The 20,517-nt window shown below is 41.9% G+C and overlaps 2 protein-coding genes across 5 annotated transcripts in view; both read left to right on the top strand.

Annotated features, from left to right (window-relative positions):
* The window catches only part of FAM3B (FAM3 metabolism regulating signaling molecule B), an 82,499-nt gene extending 79,988 nt beyond the window's left edge, over window positions 1–2,511 (top strand). For both annotated transcript variants that reach the window (XM_083608813.1, XM_083608812.1), the window contains one exon: window positions 1,377–2,511. In XM_083608813.1, coding sequence (XP_083464939.1) covers window positions 1,377–1,460 — 84 coding nt within the window. In that variant the 3' untranslated portion in view covers window positions 1,461–2,511. The remainder of the gene's footprint in view (window positions 1–1,376) is intronic.
* Window positions 2,512–2,642: 131 nt separating this feature from the next.
* LOC310760397 (interferon-induced GTP-binding protein Mx1-like) lies at window positions 2,643–19,775 on the top strand. Of its 3 annotated transcripts, none has more exons than XM_083608770.1 (14): window positions 2,643–3,935; window positions 5,974–6,124; window positions 6,902–7,091; window positions 8,111–8,248; window positions 8,892–9,046; window positions 9,885–10,023; window positions 10,771–10,969; window positions 11,256–11,334; window positions 12,135–12,257; window positions 13,747–13,888; window positions 14,402–14,560; window positions 15,733–15,809; window positions 17,159–17,386; window positions 17,969–19,775. In XM_083608770.1, exons 2-14 carry the CDS (start codon window positions 6,029–6,031, stop codon window positions 18,197–18,199), a joined length of 1,956 nt encoding a protein of 651 aa, XP_083464896.1. In that variant the 5' UTR covers window positions 2,643–3,935; window positions 5,974–6,028; the 3' UTR covers window positions 18,200–19,775. The 3 variants fall into 3 exon arrangements, with proteins under 3 accessions (XP_083464896.1, XP_083464894.1, XP_083464895.1); XM_083608768.1 differs by having other exon boundaries at window positions 5,974–6,160; XM_083608769.1 differs by lacking the exon at window positions 2,643–3,935 and having other exon boundaries at window positions 5,787–6,160.
* Window positions 19,776–20,517: the final 742 nt, after the last annotated feature.

Here is a 20,517-nt window from a genome sequence, read left to right as displayed (position 1 = left end):
TGAATTAATAGGCAATTACAGTCAATATTTGATTTAGTTTTTTAAAAAAAACAAAAACGCCGTGAGAAAGTTTATTGATTCACTTTCTAAATTCGTTTCAGTTGCTTTACTATTTCCATCCTGCATATCCTTAAAAAGCTCTGGCTAGGTATCATGGCCTATACACCCCCCAAATGTATCACATGCTCAAAAGCTTACTCTAGTGTCAGCTCCTCTCTGCTCTACTCCAGAGGCTCCTTAATTTTAAAGGGAGAGGAAGCTGGAAGTGTTTTCAATCCTGACTCCTGTCAAACAGATGCTTATATCAAAGATGCCACAATATATGGCATACCCCTTAGCAGGAGTGCTCCTGTTTAGATATTTGCCCCAGGAAAATATAAGGTAGCTAGGGGTATCCAGGCTGCCCACTGACTTTTCTTTCCTTCCTGGTCTCTCTCCATTTTTTGAATGTATAGTCGTACCTTGGCTCCTGAACACCTTGGGAGTCGAACATTCTGGCTCCTGCTCGAAAACCAGAAGTGAGTGTTCTGGTCTTTTTTTGGAAGCCGAATGTCCAGCATGGCTTCCGCTATTGTTTCCAGCACACCTGTGCAATCGGAAACCAATCGGAAACCGTGCCTTGGTTTCCGAACATTTCGGAAGTTGAACGGACTTCCGGAACGGACTCCGTTCGACTTCCAAGGTACGACTGTAATGTCAAAATACAGATACATTGTAGTAGACATTATAGAGGAATGCTATGAACTGGACATGGGGCTGTCCTTTCTGACGATACCCAAACATATAATACCTAGTTTTTTGCCTGAATATTCTCAGTCAGAAGTGGAAAGGGGTTGTGCTCAAACATGATCTCAATTGTGGGTCCCCCGTTTGGCAAATACCTTTGCCAAAGCTATCCCACTTTGCAGCACATTCCCAAGCTCTTTTGATGGAGCCAAAAACTATGTGGTTCACATGAACTGATCTAGATAAATCGGCTTTAGTGTTTTCTTTTCTCCGTAAGCTTAGTGATAAAAGGGGTGGGTTGCTTCCATTGTGTATTTTGGAACGTAGGAAGCTGCCCTATGCTGACTCAGATCATTGGTCCATCTAGCTCAGTATTGTCCACACTGACTGGTAGTTGCTGTTTATGGTTCCAGACAAGAGTTATTCCCAGCCTTAACTGGAGATGCCAGGAATTGAATCTGGGACCTTCGGAATGCAAGGAACATGAGCTGCAGCTCTTCCCCATTCCAAAGTGCCCCCCCCCCGCCCACTTGTGGCTGATTGGAAGCCACACTATTTTCTCTTGTTATGGCAATAATAGATAGACTTTCACAATTACATTATTTTGAAGCCATAAACTGAATTGCTATTTATACGTCTCTTTTAAACAGATCAACCACTCTGATGCGAAAAAGAATCGATATAATGGCTGGCCAGCTGAAGTCCAGATAGAAGGCTGTATTCCAAAAAACTAACGGTCTGGATTCTCCAGTTAAGATGTATCAACAAAGGAGTGCACTGCATTTTTACCGCATGAACTCAGAATGATTTGCTTGCCATACTTAGGAATGTTTTTGGCCATGAAATTGCCCATACTTTCCCACAATACTATGAGCTGAGTACAAATGCAAGGGGATTGTGGCTGCTTAGTTCATTCCCCGGTTCTCCTGTTCATCTGCTGCTGTGAGTTAAGCACATCACACAAACCCGGGCTCATGGTTTGTCAGAGATATAAACCCAAGAAAAACCTTGGATATAACGTGGTTTGTCTGGAGCAGGACAAACCGTGAGGCCAGGTGTGGGCAACACACTGACTTTGCAAACCACTGCAGCAGAGCAGGAGCACAATCTTCTCTCTGGGAGCTCAGCTCACACATTCACACTTTGGGTATGTTCACATTAGTGGCTTAAAATGCAGTGCGCTAGCCGTCGGGGAGGTGGGCTCAGGCTGGGCCTGGGTTCAGCCGCATGTTTCCTCACGGCCTCCGTCTGCCCTCCTACCTCTCCTCCTTTCCCTTGGCGGCGGCAGCGCAATGGCAGGGCAGCAGGGTCAGGGCTTCTCCTTCCCCCCCCCCCCCCCGTGCTCACTCCTGGGTCCCTCCGGCCCAGGAGCTCCAGATGCGGGTGCCCCCGGCACCCACACGACAGCGGTGGTGGTGGCGGCGGTCCCAGCGACTTGGAAGCCGGCCAGGCAGCACAAGCAACACTGGCCGCCCTCAGGAGCTCCGCGGCGCCATGCGCCATGCTGCCTCCTTTTGATTCTCCACCAGACACACTTGATATTTTATGTTTCTCTACTGCTGGAACTGCCACCTCCGCGCCAACCACCTATTCATTAAGCTGTCATCTTTGCATGTGCGGTGATTGTCTCAATTGTTCACATTATCACCACATTACTTTCATTGAAACATCTGAAAGCCAAATCTAGTCATCATGACGCTGGTAGTTTCATGGCTTCACGGTTTTATACTTGAATGTATATGCATCTATTACTCTGGAATAAATAAAAGGATTTAATTTTTAAAATTAGCGGTGTAGTATTTTATATATAAAATGTGACAGAAACATCATGAATTCAGTAAATTGCTTGGGATGGAATTTATAGTCTGTTTCATGTTTTGTAGACCACCCTTAAAGGAGACAGGAAAGGTGAAATCATACCTCAGAGAGCTTGTTGAATTATCAGAGGCATTAACGAAGTATGAAGTTAAATATGATCAAAACTAGCTTTACTCGCCCAAATAAAATCACTTCCTCTGTCAGCAAAATGGAATGCTTGTGTCCATTTATATCTTAGAATCCCAAAATGGGGTCAATGTGTGTGACAGAAGAGGTCTCATTCTATAGCAACACTTAGATGATTATATGTGCATTTAATAACCTGAAGGTTGGGAAGTGAGGAAAACTGCTGTGGGATTTGGAGTGGGCAAATGGTGTCTAGGAAAAGGTTTAAGATCCACCTACCTACTGCAACTCCTTTGTTCCCTCTCCTCACCCACCCTAGAAGTAACCTTTTCTGATCTAAATGGGCTGCCACTAGATGGCCACTTCTGTCTTTTTTTGGCCCCACTCTTGTAACTTCTGTGAAGAGGAACTATGTGGATTTAAATGATCTGTGTCTTTTCCTTTGCCACTGAATATAGCTCAGTCGGCAGAGCATGAGATGCTTAATTTCAGGGTTGTGGGTTTGATCCCCACATTGCAGGGTATTAGACTAGATGACTCTTGTGGTCTATGGACGTCTAATGGCGAAATACTTCATGTCACAAGTGTAACAAAGCCCTGTCCCTTCATAAAGTCCCTCAGAGAGGCATGATTTGCATTATAAAGGACAAACTCTTATTCTGCCCATGGCTTCCCCTGTTACCCACTCGCCCCTACCACTAATTTTATATCACCAGTGTGCTGGACTCCTGTTACTTTGGAATCTGCAACATTGTTGAAAGGATCACTCAAGTAATGCACTGTGAAAACTCTCAATAAAGTCAGAATCCTGTTGTTAGCATTTTATTTATACCGCAACTTGCTTCCTAGATTTCAGCTGTTGGTGTTAATTTTGTTTTGTTTTTAATGGGAGCGGAGTATTGGAAAATCAAAACATAGTACTAAACAAATGTGTAATCATTACAGCACTAGTGCCTTATAAAATGCAAAGGGAGCAGATGGCTGCTCATTCTGGTGTGATGCTGATCTGTTTCAGATGTAACCAGTTCAAGGATGTGAATGAAGTTTCGTTTCCTCGTCATGAGACAGCATTATTTTCGGTTTCCTTTCTGTGTTCTGCAGCGAGGGAAACTGACACACTGTTGGGATCCTTGCGATATTGCTTTTAGTGTGGGATAATGCCATTGGTCAGATGCCTTTTTAAGTTTCGATTTCCCTGAACAGGAAAGGCGGAGCTGATGCTGACAAGAGCATCGGGAACGCGGCATTTTCTCCCAGAGCAAGAGGTAAGAATCCTTCCATAGAATAATCAGCCTGCAGGCAGGATTTCCATTTGGGGAACGGGTAGGGAGAGCCTGGAAAGTAATGACCTCACAGGGTGGATTAAATGTCTGCAAGCAGAGGAGTCTCACTGGGTAGGAGGGGGAAGAGGGAATGTTGTTCACTGCCCCATTCAAGGTTAGCTAGCGTGGTGTCCTCCAAAAGTTGTTGGGTTACAATTTCCATCCCAAATTGAATTCAGTGGTTTGGGAAACTTGTTTTTGGCATGTCAAAGCTAAATGCATTCTTAATTTACAAATAAGAGATTCTTATGTGGCATTGAATTATATATTGCTAAATATTTGGGGGGTCAGTATGGATGATACCCAGGGATCTCTTCGAAAGCTGCAGTCCAGTTTATGAGAAGGTAACATCTATAAGGGGATGTGGGTGGTGTTGTGGGTTAAACCACAGAGCCTAGGACTTGCCAATCAGAAGTTCGGTGGTTTGAATCCCGTGACAGGGTGAGCTCCCGTTGCTCAGTCCCTGCTCCTGCAAACCCAGCAGTTCAAAAGCACGTCAAAGTTCAAGTAGATAAATAGGTACCGCTTTGGCGGGAAGGTAAATAGCGTTTCCGTGCGCTGCTCTGGTTCGCCAGAAGCGGCTTAGTCATGCTGGCCAAATGACCCAGAAGCAGTACACCGGCTCCCTCGGCCAATAAAGCGAGATGAGCACCGCAACCCCAGAGTCGGCCATGACTGGACCTAATGGTCAGAGGTCCCTTTACCTTTAACATCTATAAGAGGAAACTTGCTGAACCAGTCAAACTACTTCCTTTGTCAAGGTAATTGCCCTAGCCAAATACCCATCATCTGCATCTTAAAGAGTGAGCACTGTTGCCATAGAGATGAATGGGTGAGCTTTCCCCCACCTCATCCTAGGAAGAGGAACAGTCAGCCAGAGGGTGCAGGGGGGCTGTGTGTGAGTGACCTGGAAGCTGGAGATGCTGTCTTGTTCTATGCTGACCTCTGCGTTGTGGCTTGAGGCTTCCCTGGAAACCTAATGGGGAAGCAAGAACTTGTTGAGGGCTTATGCTGCTCCAGTCCTTTCTTAGGTTGTGTGTAGAAAAGCATCTTAGGTTGTAAAGAAAACCATATAGACTAATGACAACACAGGCTCTACAGAACTTCATTCTAAGGAAGCCAAACCCTGGGATACTGCAGGTACACGTGGACTCTCTTGCTGCTCAGGCATTGGGGTGCATGCAATAGTACGGTATTTTGGTTTTCAGGAATGGTGTAGCCCAATTCTGACTGGGTAGATCAGGGAGGTATGGCTAATGCTAGGAGCCTTGGATGGGGAGGGGGATAGGGATTGACACCAATGTAGAGTCAATTGCTAGGGATTTGCTTTGCAAATACTTAGGGCATCATGCAGTTCAGTGGCACCCTTTAACTTTTTTGTATGGATCGCTGAACTCACTGTAAAGTGTCTGACTCATTATTTTGAATGGGAGGCCAGTACCACCTTACCACCAGTCTTCATGGTACTTTAAAATATATCCCCCCAAAACCCCAAGAGATATGTAACAAGCTTATATATACAGTGGTACCTCGGGTCACATATGCTTCAGGTTACATACACTTCAGGTTACAGACTCCGTTAACCCATAAAAAGTGCTTCAGGTTAAGAACTTTGCTTCAGGGTGAGAACAGAAATCGTGCTCCGGTGGCACGGCAGCAGCAGGAGGCCCCATTAGCTAAAGTGGTGCTTCAGGTTAAGAACAGTTTCAGGTTAAGTACGGACCTCCAGAATGAATTAAGTACTTAACCCGAGGTACCACTGTATTCTGCGCTTAACCCGAGGTACCACTGTATTAACTTTGCTATCATGGATCGTTTTCCAGCGGAAAATACAAACCACTGACTCTGCTGTGGGAGAAGGGGTGGCTCAGGCTTTAATAGTTCAAGAGCAATTTACTTCCACCAAAGATACTGGCCTTAGAATTTCTCTCAGAAGCAGCCTGCACATCAAAATAAAATCAAAATATTTTTTCTTACTAAGACCAGGCAAACTGATTTTCCAGTCTACGAAAATATTTTAATTCCGAGGGAGCAACATGTCGGTCAAGTGTCAGTCAAAGGAAAATGACTCCAGTCCACTGAAGAGTAAAACAAAAAATGACTCCTCTCCACTGAAGACTAAACTTATAGAGGTACTATCAGAAATGCACAGTTATGAATCAACATCTGTAAGGGCAAATTATTTTTTAATTTCGTGGGATACCTCTTAAATACCATGATGCAGACCTAGATACCCCAGTAAGGATTCTGGGTGCAAGGAAACCATTCATATTTAAGGGTTGAATCATCCCTCTTATAATGCTAGATCCTGGGGCATGGGGTGGGAAGGTTATCCAATAAAGCTGAATTTTGGAAGATTCGGGGCAGACCAAAGGTAGTATTTCTTCAAACAACACTTAGTTAAACTTTGGAGTTCACTCCCACAAGATGTGGTGATAGGTCACCAACTTGGATGGATTTGAAAGAGGATTAGACAAAATTTTGGAGGAACAGGCTATCTTGATGGCTAAGTTCCATCTCCACTGTCAGACGCAGTATGTCTCTGTATTCCAGATTCTGGGAATTGCAAGCAGAGAGAGCACAGTTGCCCTCAAGTTATGCTTGCGAGTTTCCTATAGGCAACTGGTTGGCCACTATGAGAACAAGATGCTGAACTAGCTGAGCCTTTGGCTTGCTCCACCTTGCCTCTTCTTATAGTGATGCCCATGATAAGGATGTGTAGGAAGTACCCATATATTATTGCAGGTATGCGCAAATATGAGCAGGTGGAAGGGACCTGGGAAGCTTACACTTAAGAAAACAGTTGCTGCTCCACATCACTAATATTTATTGGTGAAAATGGTTTATTGGACTTGATAACTAATTCTAGTTCTGGTCACAGGTGCCCTTTTGTTTTGTTTTTCTTTCAGAGCACAAGTGTTCTGAGCACCCAGTATGAAGAGAAAGTCCGTCCATGTATTGACCTTATTGATTCTCTGAGAGCCCTCGGAGTGGAGAAGGACTTGGCATTGCCAGCAATTGCTGTGATTGGAGATCAAAGCTCAGGGAAAAGCTCAGTTCTGGAAGCTCTTTCTGGAGTCGCTCTTCCAAGGGGCAGTGGTGAGAATCCCCCACCCCACCCCGCTTTTCCTCTTTTTTCTCCATGAGTCAATGTGATGCAATCATCAACCTCTATATTAAGATTGTCTTCAGAGTCTATCCCACCATCTGGGGCTCCCACCATCTGGTGTAAAGGGAGGTGGTTCTAAACGCAACCTGAAAAAAGAGACAATGCATGTATTTTTGTAAACTTAAGAAATATTTTTTTAAAATATTTTTTTAAAGAGAGGGCTTTCTTGGTGGTGGCACCCAGTTTATGACATGCTTTTCCTTGGGGAGATTCGCCTGGCAACTCTTTTGCTACTTTGGGAGGACTTTTTATTTTTTCTGAGCCCTTTAAGTAACTTTCATTCCCCATGAAATTGGTTTAATACTTTTTATTAGTCTTTTTCATCAGTTAATAGTTTTATATTGCTTGGTATCTATCCTCCCCTTTTGGTTGCTATCTGTTATAGATGTCTTGGGAAATATTTTGTAATGCATGGGATATTACTCTCCCTATGACTAAACAGCTTTCTTTCTCCTTCTTTCTTTCTTTCTTTCTTTCTTTCTTTCTTTCTGCCTGCCTGCCTGCCTGCCTGCCTGCCTGCCTGCCTGCCTGCCTACCTGCCTGCCATTTGAAGGATGCAAAGACCCAACTATACTGATCATGGCACTTTCTTTGTGTCTAAAGACTTCAGTAGTGTTGTAATGTTATGGGCTATGTCTGCTGTCGGAGGCAGTATGCCTCTGAATAGCGGTTACTGAGAATCACAAGTAGGGAAAGGGCTGTTACACGCAGGTTCTGCTTACAGTCTTCCCATGGGCTTCTGGTAGGCCACTGTGAGCAGTGTATACTGGATTAGATGGGCCTTTGGCCTGATCCAACAGGGCTCTTGCATTCTTAGTGTTCTACCTGCTGATACGACCAGGTTTTCCTTGGCCCACCCATGTTTTGGCGACATTCAAGATAGAGTAGGGCTCCCTTTGCCCTTCCCTGTCATCTTCTATTCCTTCATGCTTGCTTTTTCACTTTACAGGTATTGTTACAAGATGCCCCTTAGAGCTCAAGCTGAAGAAAACACACAACACGAAGGAATGGAAAGGGAAAATTTCATATCTGAACACAGTGAAAGAAATGAATAGCTCGAGACAAGTGGAAGAACAAATCATTAGAGGTAACTGTCGCTGACAGTGCAATCCTATAGATGTTAACACAGAAGCACGTTAACACAGAAGCATGTCTCACTGTTCAGGAGAGCTAGTTTGCACATCGATGCACATAGAATTGCTATCTAAATTACTTTTTTGTATATCCTCTAGTGGGCAGCCAAGCAGATATTAAATTGTTACTAGGGTTGGGCTATACATAAAGAGTTTTTCTGTGATGGTTTTTAGTGTCTTCCTTTGTACCAAGCAGAAATTCCAAATGCTTATCTTTGTAATTAGTTTCCTTTTCTACCTAGTCTATTATAGAAAAACACATTTCTGCTGAAGTGTTCACTTTTTGGTCTTTAGGAAGATATTTTCCCACGATATTCCTGTACTATTACAGTGGTACCTCGGGTTAAGAACTTAATTCGTTCTGGGGGTCCGTTCTTAACCTGAAACTGTTCTTAACCTGAGGTGCCACTTTAGCTTATGGGGCCTCCCACTGCTGCCGTGCTGCTGCTGCACGATTTCTGTTCTTGTCCTGAAGCAAAGTTCTTAACCCGAGGTACTGCTTCCGGGTTAGCGGAGTCTGTAACCTGAAGCTTCTGTAACCTGAAGCATCTGTAACCTGAGGTACCACTGTACTTTGTTTTTCCTCCTATAATACAGCCCAGAATGCAATGGCTGGCTCAGGATCAGGCATTAGCTCAGAATTAATTAGCCTGGAAATCAGCTCCTCGGATGTTCCGGACCTGACTCTGATTGACCTGCCAGGAATTGCAAGAGTGGCTGTGGGTGATCAGCCAAAAGACATTGGACAGCAGGTAAAAAGAAGATTGTTTTCAGAACTGGTAGGATCCTGAAAATGAATTGGGTGGATACAGCAAGGTATGGGAGTGCCCACATGCTAAAGGTATGATGCCTTTCGCTAAATGCCACCCATTGGAGGCAAGGCTTGCATCTACAAGGGAGAAGGGATTTTATTGGTGGTGCTCCAGTTATGGAATCCTAGGGGCAGAAGTGGGTGGCATGGTGGAGCACTGGTGCTCCTCTGACCTCCTGAGAGCTGCTTACAGGAAAGAGAGAGGTGAGGTGGTGGGGAGGTCAGGAAGGTTGAAACACACTAGCAAAACCAATCTGGCACTTCTGCTGGTGCACTTGCACCACACCTCTCCATCCAGGTAAGCATCAGTGACACAGTTGTCAGGAGCTTGGGTGAACACTGGCTGGAAGGTATGCCTCGTACCACCATTGATATATTTTTAAACATTTTCTACCACATTAAAAAAAATACTAACAGTTTTTTATTTGCTGCTTGCTTTGTTTGCTTTATCTGTTGTTTTAATTTTTGTAATTGTTTGTAAATTGCATTGAAATCCTTGGCAGACATTGGAATAGAAATAACATAGAAACCTGATGTTGTTGGACTCAGACTCCCATCATCCCATGCTGGTTGGGGCTGATGGGTGTTAAAGTACAACAATGCTGATCACCTCCAATTCCTTGATTAGTTCAATACAGCAGTTATGTTAATAAATCCACTGCTTTGGCACAACAGATTCTTGTATTGTTCCAGTTTTGTACAAAATTTTAGTTGGCTGTATTTACTCATTTTATAAGGTGCCATATCACACAGCTCTTATTGTCTGAATTTTGTTACAGATAATAAAGTTAATTAAGAAGTATATTAACAAACAAGAAACCATCAATTTGGTAGTGGTGCCAAGTAATGTAGACATTGCAACAACGGAGGCACTGAAAATGGCTCAAGAAGTAGATCCCACGGGGGAGAGAACACTTGGTAAGTTAAATAAACACTTTAAAAAGTGATGGTGGTGTTTTTAACTACGGGGAGGACAAGTTATCACTGCAGGAATCCTACCACCCTGTTTGATTTGGGTCATTCAGAATTTTATTTAGAGGTCTTACCGTAGCCTATTCACTTCTTAACATTTTGCCAAGCATCATTTTGCCAAGCATCTAATCAGTTTTTACCATGATTTTGTGTTAGCCCTCAAATCAACCCTCTTTCTGCTGTATTTACTCAAATGGTGACTTATCAGCTGTATATTCTGTGAATATTCTAGACCTGCAGGCTGAATTCTTCTGGCTGATTCTGTTGCGGCTCTTTGCTGTTGTGAACTGCACATCTGTACAGAGAAATAGAAGAATATTGGGGGTTGGGTGGGAAGGATGGACTCAGCAGCAAGCAGTATGGTCCAGAATCGGTGTGGGTCAAGGGCAGCAATCGTGGGTCCAAAGGAGCAGAGGCTAGTAACGTGGTCCAAGACCATAGGTCAGGCTCCAGACAGCAGGCATGGTGAGGCAGCAGAAATCTGCATATCAGGCACTTACAGATTGCACAGACTGGGGAGCCAAACCCAATATAGTACTTGTATTGGGCCAGCTGCCTTCCTGTTGGTTCCACTTTTCCCATACAGGTCCCATGGGTTCAAAGGTGACTTGATTCAGAATATGTACTACCTTTTCTCAAAATAAACCACCTAAAATAAGATACTTTTCTTCCTATGAATCTATTATTTCACAGGCATCCTGACCAAGCCTGACTTGGTCGACAAGGGAACAGAGGCAGAAGTGGTGGACATAATCCGGAATCAAAGAGTCCCCCTGAGAAAAGGATATATGATCGTTAAGTGTCGTGGGCAAAGTGACATCAACGACAAAGTGACTTTGGGAGATGCAATTGAGAAAGAGAGAGAATTTTTCGAAGAACACGATTTTTTCAGGTAGGCTTATTTTTAAAAAGAAAGAAAGAAATCCGTTCATTGTGGTCTTTGTTGGTTGAAATATAATGCCAAATTAAGTGAAAGTATGCAACCAATGCAAGCATCTGTTTGACACTTCAGCCTGCAGTACTCCACACACTGGGTCTGATCACTCCAAAGATTGTTTAAACGAGCCCCATTTGATTGAATATTGGGAACTGCCTCCTGCCTGCCTGCCTGCCTGTTTATCTGGATTATACTTGTGTCATACTTTTAAATTTAATTACTCACTCTTGTTTCCTGCTAGATCTCTTTTGGAGGAAGGCAGAGCTACCATCCCACTTTTGGCAGAAAGGCTGACACAGGAGCTGATAGAGCACATTAGCGTAAGAGAATACTGATTCATTTGAATAACTAAATTTGTTAGTGCTTTGAAATAATTGTATTTACCTTGTCTTTGCTGGGAAGCATTTCCTCTGTATCTTTTTTTAATGTCCACAAAAAACTTACATGTTTAGGAAAGCCTATCCAAACATGTAAGTTAATATGTATTTTAATCTGTAATTTTAGTACATAATGTATATTTTTAATGATTGATTTTATTTATATTTCAATTTTTTTAAAAAAAAAGAAAAATTGTTTTCAATCTTTGACTTCTATTGACAATTTTTTGCTTTAAAAAAAGAGTGGGAAAATGGCTGGAGGGGAAAGAGTTAAATAGCACCTTCTGCTTTCAATTCAAGATTTATACTGTAAAAAAAATACCAGAAGAGGAAAACTACATGTCATTGGACATGTGACATGTCATTTTTAGTCCTGGGGCATAACTATATGTTGTATGCAAATGCATGTATCAGCAGTCCAATGATCTTCATTTCTCTAAAGAAAAACTGTATGTGTATTACACACACACACACACACACACACACACACACATACGTCTTGGTTGTCTAAATACATTCTGATTATAGGGTTGTGAATAAGACCTTCTGGCATGCTTTGGTGTGTTCCAAATAAAAAGAAGTTGGTGGCTTCTATGTTTCACCACCAGTGTTAAGCAGCTGCAATAGCATTTATCTCAGTCAAGTGTCAGATTCTGTGAATGATTCTGTGAATTCACTCTGAAGAGGTGTTGAAACATTCTGAGACTGAATTCTTTCCTTCTTGGTGCATGTCTGTCTTTCAGAAAACATTGCCAACTTTGCAAAAACAAATTAAGGAAAAGCTAGAGGTAACAAATGCAGAGCTGCAAAAATGTGGTCAAGATGTGCCTGGAAACACGGAAGAGAAGATGCCTTTCCTCATACAGGTATATAAATGTGGGGTTTCCAATTTTATTTCTGGAATGCCTGAAAATTTTAATATGTGCTTTTCTCAGGAAACTGAAAACGAAGTACCTAAATATCAGTATCTAATTTTGGTAGAAGAGGTTTAGGCCTTGAACTCTGGCAGACATTTCCAAGCTTCAATGCAATAATGTACGTTTAAAAAGAATGTTGATAATGAAAGACCAAATAAACGACAACCATCCGGTGAAAAACAGAGGGTGGGGAGCATGTCCCTCTCCAGATGTTCTGGACTCCTGACTAATGGTCAAGGGTGATGGGAGGTGGTTTTGCATTAAAGGATTGGACAGCCATATGCTTCAATTGGACCAAAAGCATTGGTACAATACAGAGTTCCAGGGGCCATTATTATTATTATTATTATTATTATTATTATTATTATTATTATCATCGTCGTCGTCGTCGTCACAGTGGTACCTTGGGTTACAAATGCTTCGGGTTACAAACACTTCAGGTTACTCTGCTAACCCGGAGGTAGTACCTCGGGTTGCGAACTTTGTCCCAGGATGAGAACGGAAATCATGTGCTGGCAGCACAGCGGCAGTGGGAGGCCCCATTAACTAAAGTGGTACTTCAGGTTAAGAACGGACCTCTGGAACGAATTAAGTTCGTAACCCGAGGTACCACTGTATAATTAATTAATTAATTAGTTAATTAATTTTCTATACCGCCCTATACCCGAAGGTCCTATCGTCATCAGATATCCTTTCCCATCAATTATCTCTTTTATTACCTTGTGCATAGTGAATCTAAGTCTAGGCAGACAATAGTTAGGAGAGTTGAAAGTTATGTACATTGCAAAACAGGTAGAAAGTCACGCTTGCACAGCATGTAATGACTCTGCTGTGGCTTCTCTTTAAATATTATGTCTCCTTCACCCTATATCATCTATTTGAAGGATATACTTTACTTAAGATGAGGATTGGCTACTTGTTGAAAAGTAACATCAGGGAACCACTTTAAGATTGTAAAGCTTATTTGTATGTGATTTGGGAAGCATTCTCTTTGTGCTGGTTTAGGAATGGTACTATGGAATATGAATGGTGGTGCCTGTCCTGAACATGATCCACTTCTCTTTTATTATTGTACTCTGCTCATTCGTATAAGCCATTAAGCTTAAGCCATCAAAGCCTAACGGGTTGACTGTCTGTGCCATCTGCTGTCCCTTCATCCCCCACCCCGATCCTTTTAATGGCTTGACATGCCTCCAGCATTTTGGTTTCTTCATTCTTTCCACTATCTATTCTCATTTCAGAGAGAAATTATCCTCACCTCATTGCCTATCCTATGTAAAACTTCATTTGCACGTAATGTTTGGTGGCAAGTCTTGATGCTTTCTGGATAATCAATTCTTTTTCAAAAGATGTACGTTGTAGCTGGACAGACTGAATTGATATATATATATATATATATATATATATATATATATATATATATATATTCTTTTTACAGAAAATCAAGCTTTTTAATCAAGACATCTTAAATAAAGTACAAGGAGAGGATTTAACGGATTTGAAAGAAACAAGATTGTTCACAAAAGTGCGAAATATCTTTAATCAATGGCAAGAGGTGATCAACAGCAATGCACTAAATGGTAAACTGTTTCAAATTTCTTATTTTTTTTCCTGCAAGTGAACATCCAGTTTTAACCTGAATTCTCATGCAGGCTGTGTACACATCAGAGTGATAGCGTGCATGTAGTTTGCACAGACCCATTTTTCCCATATGCACTTTTGTGCATGTTTGTTCACCCATGAGCATTTTCAGTTGAACTCTGATCTCAGTATTTCCTAGCCACACTTGTGGGTGGGTGTGGTACTTGATGGGATATATGCACATTATGTGCTGTTGTCCCTATCATCTCTGAATTCCAGAAACCTGTGGTTCATTTTGGGCTTTGTCACAGATATTTGTTTACCTGTGCATGCAGCCCATTTTTATTTTGCTTTTGAGATAGACGTCTTCCAATATCAAACTTGCAGAAAAGAGCAGGTTAAAAAAATGTGTGTTCTATAATTCATGGAGTAGCCATGATTATTAACTTCATCAGTACTGGAGCCTCGAAAGCTGAGGGTGATTACTTAATGCAATTTTTTCAATGTTGCAGTAAGAGATACTATGAAAGATGAAGTTCACAGCTATGAAAATAAATATCGTGGTAAAGAACTCCCAGGGTTTATTAATTACAAGACCTTTGAGACCATTGTCAGACGACAAATTATGATGCTGAAATCGCCAGCTGTTGAAATGTTGACGGATGTAGCAGGTACGTTTTACAGTAGCAACATGGTTTCTGTTTCTAATATCTGGTTTATGTAAAGGATTTCATGTGTGATTTTAGGAATATAATTTAGTCTGGGATATATCATTTCTGAATGTTGTTGATGTACTGTTAATATAGAAATAGCAGTTTTAAAACAGAATAGTTTTTTTAATTTTAATACACATAAGTATTGTGAATATTTTGATTGACAAATGTAGGGTAATCAAAACACTTTAAATGTCACTTGCAGAAAAACAAATTATTCTCTGTTAAGAGCACTACCTTCTATAGTGCAATCTTATACATGTCCACTCAAAAGTAAATGTCACTGAATTTTATACCATTTAATTAGGTATAGAATCGCAGCCTAAATGTTTTATTGGCTTTGTGAAAGTCAGTAACAGCTCACAATTTATTTGCATACACAATTTAACCCAATGATCTTCATGACTTGTGTCCTTTTTTATATCTGCATACTGCTTAGCATATATTGGCCTTGAAAGGAAAGAATATATATATATATATATATATAATTAAATAGAGATTGAGCACAGTAATAATTATTATGCCACAATAATTGATTATTATGCCACAATCTTACATGTCTTCTGTCAGTTGATCATTCTGATCCTAATCCTAACAAAATACTTCCTAGGAAGCAATTCCCATTAATATTGTTTACTTGATTTTCCCAGTCTCTCTGTCTCTCGCAGCATATTGTACACACACAAACACTCTAATCTGCATGCATGCCTCTGAGTAGAAGGTTGGGTTAACGGTAGCCAGGAAAGACACAATAGCAAGAGTGGTCATTCTTTTCTGACATGTTGCACAATTTAACTGATGTGAACACATGTGTGTGCAGGGGCGCCGACTTGCTCCCCACATGCGGGGTGGGGGGCAGCAGGCCAGTCTTGCCCAGCAGTGGTGGGGGATGGCTGCCCCCTCACTATTGGGGGGGGGGGCTCAGCCTCCTGCCCAGAAATAGTGTTGGCACTCCTGTGTGTGTGTGTTGGTAGAGGTGAAGGTGTGTAAAGACACAAGCCCAGGGCCCCAGTTTTTTCCAACAATACACAGGACAGTATATTATTTACTTTGGCCAGTTGCTTAGGAATTTTAGCCACAATTTTTCTCTTAAGATTTTGTGCCTTTAAATGGTTCTCCCTGTTTTCTAGAACTTGTGCGGGAAAATTTTATTCAAACTGCCTCCCGACACTTTGGTGCTTTCTACAATCTTCTGAGAGCTGCTCAGGTAAGAAGTGATGTATTTAGTCATAACCATGATGGTTAGACAAAAGGCAGACATGGAACCCTCTGATGAATCCATACAACCAGGATGGCTCTAGTGTGCTTGCTGACAATCAGGGCTTTAAAGCACAGCTTCACATGATATCACTATGAAGTCAGGTGATTGACAGGTGGGCAGAAAATTTAGACCTGGCCCATCAGTCTGAAAAGGTCTCCCCTTGACTCCCACTTCAGATGATGAGTGTTTTATGTGAGCTCTGCCCCCAGGTATGTAAAGGTCCTGCCTTGATCCTAGATTTAAAAAATAAATAAATAGTTTGACTTAATTTTAACTACTTCCTTGTCCCACCTAATATATATGAAGGAGATGATATGATGCAGGGATGGGGCTACTCTGCTGAAGAGAGCCCATGCGTCATGGACTGGTTGCTCAGAGGCCAGGGAGTGGTGGTGGGACAAGGATGAGCCGTCAGAGGGAGAAGACTGAGGTGTCAGAAACTGAATAGGGAACAGGGCATAGTGAGCTGGGAGAGTCTGTGGCAGAGGGAAGTCCAGAATCAGAGGCAGACGCTGAAGCAGGGGAGGAGGCCAAGAGGCAGAGATGAGTCTGGCTGGAGAAGGTGTCTCTCCTTCCTGCTGTGACAAACTCCCTTCCCTACTTGTCTCCCAGAACCAGAAGAAGTATGAAAAGAGCCAAGGAGAGATTAGTGAGGTGTAGATGCAGTCTCTTGCTTGGGAAAAGAAACCCTGGAGAAGGGGGGGACTTAGCTGTGGGGAGGTGGGGTCCTTCAGTCTCAGCAACTGCTTTATGGGGGCAAGACCTACCAGAGATGAATTGCGCTCCTTAGGCCCGACGCTCTTTTGCAGATAGTGTGTTTGCTGCTAAAGACTTAACTCTAACTTGCACAGTGTGATTTACTGCTAGCTCGCTCTTGACACAATTTTTTTGTATTTATATAAAAATATTTATATTTTTAAAGTGGAAATATTATCCACTGATATTTCTGTGCAAGATGTTATTCTGTGGTTCTCTCAAAATGTAACTGTTCTTCTACCATCAATTGTGGAGTTCATGCATTTCAAATATTTGTACCTTTCCCAGCTCCCATGGAAGTGCTTTGTAACACCTTACCTTATTTATCTACACAACGCTACCCATCAAGGCTTTGCCTGAGACACTGGAACTGTCATTCAGGGTGGTGGGTGAAATGGACTAATGACCTATATTGGTAAAGCAGTTTTAAGTGTTAATTTCTGAGCCTTACTGATTATACTTGGGAACACTGAGTGTAGGGGTTCTCATAATGAATTACTGTGGAACAACAACAAAAGATAATATCTTTTGTCATGCAGATGAATATTGAAGATATAAAACTGAAGCAAGAAGCGGCTGCGGTATCCATGATCAATACTCAGTTCAAAATGGAGCAAATAGTGTACTCCCAGGACAGTATTTATAGTGAAGATTTAAGTGGTATTAGAACGAAAGGTGTTGGAAATGCGTTTACAAAATCAGTTCTAGTTCCTGCAAAGCTATGCTCCATGGAGGAAATGACTTACCACTTGAACGCTTACTTCAAAGTGAGTTTCAACCTCTTTTTTTAACACCTCAATCTCCCATTACAACATGGAACAATTCTAGTAGTAAAATAAAGAAACAGAGTATCCAAAACTTTGGTCTGAATAGTTTTTCTCCTGGGCTGATATAGCCTTCCACCACCTTCCCGCTCCTCTCTTAGGATAGCTGAACTCTGTTTTAAGTTTTTAAGCTATTGCTTTGGAGCAGCTTGCGCTTAACATAAATGTCACATAATAACCTAAATAAAGAAGTACTTACACATGCACATACATCAGGTTATTTCTTAGAGCTCTCATGGTAAAAAAAAAAAAAAGGTGGGTGGGGCATGGATATGATGAGAGAAATTATTTGCTCTATTGTCTGGGCCCAGAAACAAGAGAACCAAACCAATTTGTGAAATAAATAAGGCCCCATTATCCCTCCTCTTTGGATTGATTGTTAGTGGGAGTGATTTAAGCCTTCTTCCAGTGACCTATGTTTAAGTGGATGACCTGTTGTAATGATAGTCTTTTGATAATGCTACCTTCCTGGTTTTGTCCGTCTGTTAATCAGTCTAAAAACCCAAACTCTTATTCTGTTTGCAGAGCGCAGGAACCCGTCTTGGAACCCAAATTCCCATGATTATTCGGACATATGTTCTCCAGGATTATGCTGACAAATTACAAAATGCAATGCTGCAACTCTTGCAAAACAAAGATCAGTTTGACATTCTCCTTCAGGAGAGGTATGATACTTCCAATGTGAGGAACACTCTGAAGGAGAAGATCAAGCGTCTCACCAAAGCACGACAGCATTTAGCAAAATTCCCCATGTAATCAAGAGGTGTCTCTGTGTTAATTCCCTCTTCCAGTTGCAGAAGGAAGGGATCCTATTCATTGCTTATGTATACAGTGGTACCTTGGTTCTCAAACGCTTTGGTACTCAAACAACTTGGAACCCAAATGCTGCAAACCCGGAAGTAAGTGTTCTGGTTTGCGAACTTTCTTCGGAAGCCAAACATGCTCCGTTTTGAGTGTTAGGCTGACTATTTGAGTGCTACACTTCCGTTTTGAGTGTTACACTTCCGATTTGAGTGCCAATGTGGCCTTTGCTCATTCCTTGTGATTTTGTTTGTACAGGGGGATGGAAATGGTTAATGTAGATTGACCAGTGAGAAAGCTCAGAGGCGGAGCCTCTACCTGGCTTTGAGGCTCAGCCCAGGGGTTTTACCATTGGGAGATAGAGGAGTCAGAGTCAGACAAAGCCAGTAAAAGACGAACACAGCAGTTGTGACAGCTGGAGTGAGAGACAGGGATAGAACTGAGAGAGAAAAGTGTGACAGTGTGAGATAGTGCCACATCTAGTTAAGGGCGCGCATTTCAGAAACCGTTCTGAATATATTTAAAACTTGTTCTTCAATAAACTTTAATCTTCGTTGTTGACTTTACAACCTGACTGAGACTCAGTATTTTACCAGAAGAAACCTGCTTAGTGGCAGCGGAAGAATAAAGCACTGGTGTACAGGTCAATACAGGGGTACCAATACAGGGTTAAGAACTTAATTCATCCTGGAGGTCCGTTCTTAACCTGAAACTGTTTTTAACCTGAAGCACCACTTTAGCTAATGGGGCCTCCCACTGCTGCTGCAAAGTTCTATTTGTGGATTAGCAGAGTCTGTAACCTGAAGCATTTGTAACCTGAAGCGTATGTAACCCAAGGTACCACTGTAGTCCATGAAACGACCAGGGGTTTTGTACGAACGCCACAACCACACTGCTGTTTTGAGTGTTACGCTGATGAATTGAGTGCCACACTTCCATTTTAAGTGTTACGCTGAGGTCTGTCTGTTTCTGCTATTGATTTTGCATTTTTGTGGCTCTTTTTTGTGTGTGACTGTGTGGAACCCAGTTCAGCTACTGACTGATTGATTGATTGACTGCAGTACATTGTTTATTGCTTTCATTTTAGGGATCAATGGTCTCATTAAATAGTAAAATTCATGTTAAATTGCTGTTTTAGGGGTCGTTTTTAAAAGTCTAAAATGGATTAATCCATTTTGCATTATTTTCTATGGGAAAGCACACCTTGCTTTTGGAACACTTTAGTTTTGGAACGGACTTCCAGAACAGATTAAGTTTGAAAACCAAGGTACCACTGTATAAACAACTTAAGCTTTCATACCACCACCGCAGAGGCTTGACTACCATATGTCAGGAGTGCTCTGATGGTGTTTCCTGCTTGGCAGGGGGTTGGACTCGATGGCCCTTGGGTCTCTTCCAACTCTATGATTCTATGATTCTATGACCATCATCCTAGTAATAACTGATTTTAAAAATGCTAAATTCTAGACTTAAGGTGGAAAACCTTGTTCTCCTTTTAAAATAAAGTATTTGTTGCTGAACTGGTCTCAAATTATTGCTTTCCCTCATATTCTTTGTTTGAGATTTTAATGCTGTTTTTTTCTCCAGGTGAATTATTACTGGTTATTTGGAGTGATTTCATGGTCTACACAATCCTTGCAATTAAAACATGGATGAATACTTTCCACCTTGAAAATGAGAATCCACCTAAACCTAGGAATATGCAATCAGATCAGGAGCATGCATTGTCTAGATCAGTGGATCCCAACCTTTTTTTGGCCATTACGCACCTAAGCATCTCTAAAATCCTGGTGCCCCCCCCCCATGACATACAATTCTTATCATTCAAAAAGTGAACTCCTTTTCACGTGGAGGAAGCCTAAAAGGCCATTAACTGTTAATAATTCATTCTCAAATTGCCCCCCTATGGGTCGTGTGCCCCACATTGGGAACCACGGGTCTAGATGTATCATGGACAATGGGAACTTGCAATGGAATTTCTGACTTTGCAGCTTCAACACTATGCCAGCATTTTCTCTCACACTCTATTTTTCTTGATAACTGATAAAGGCTGTAATCTTATACACACCAACTTAGGAGTAAACCCAATTAAGTCAATGGGACTTATTTCTGCATAGATCAGGGGTCGGCAAACTAAGGCCTGGGGGCCGGGTACAGCCCACCGGGCTCGTTAATGCAGCCTGCGAACCTTGCTGACCCTGCCACCCCATGCTAAACCGATGAGGCACAGACGCCTCACCACGTGGGGACTAACTTCCGCAACACGGATGCTG

Source organism: Podarcis filfolensis, assembly GCF_964270895.1.
Source record: "Podarcis filfolensis genome assembly, chromosome: 4".
Classification (NCBI taxonomy): domain Eukaryota; kingdom Metazoa; phylum Chordata; class Lepidosauria; order Squamata; family Lacertidae; genus Podarcis; species Podarcis filfolensis.
The sequence above is the reverse complement of the archived record's forward strand: the minus strand, read 5'-3'. Positions and strand labels throughout refer to the sequence as shown.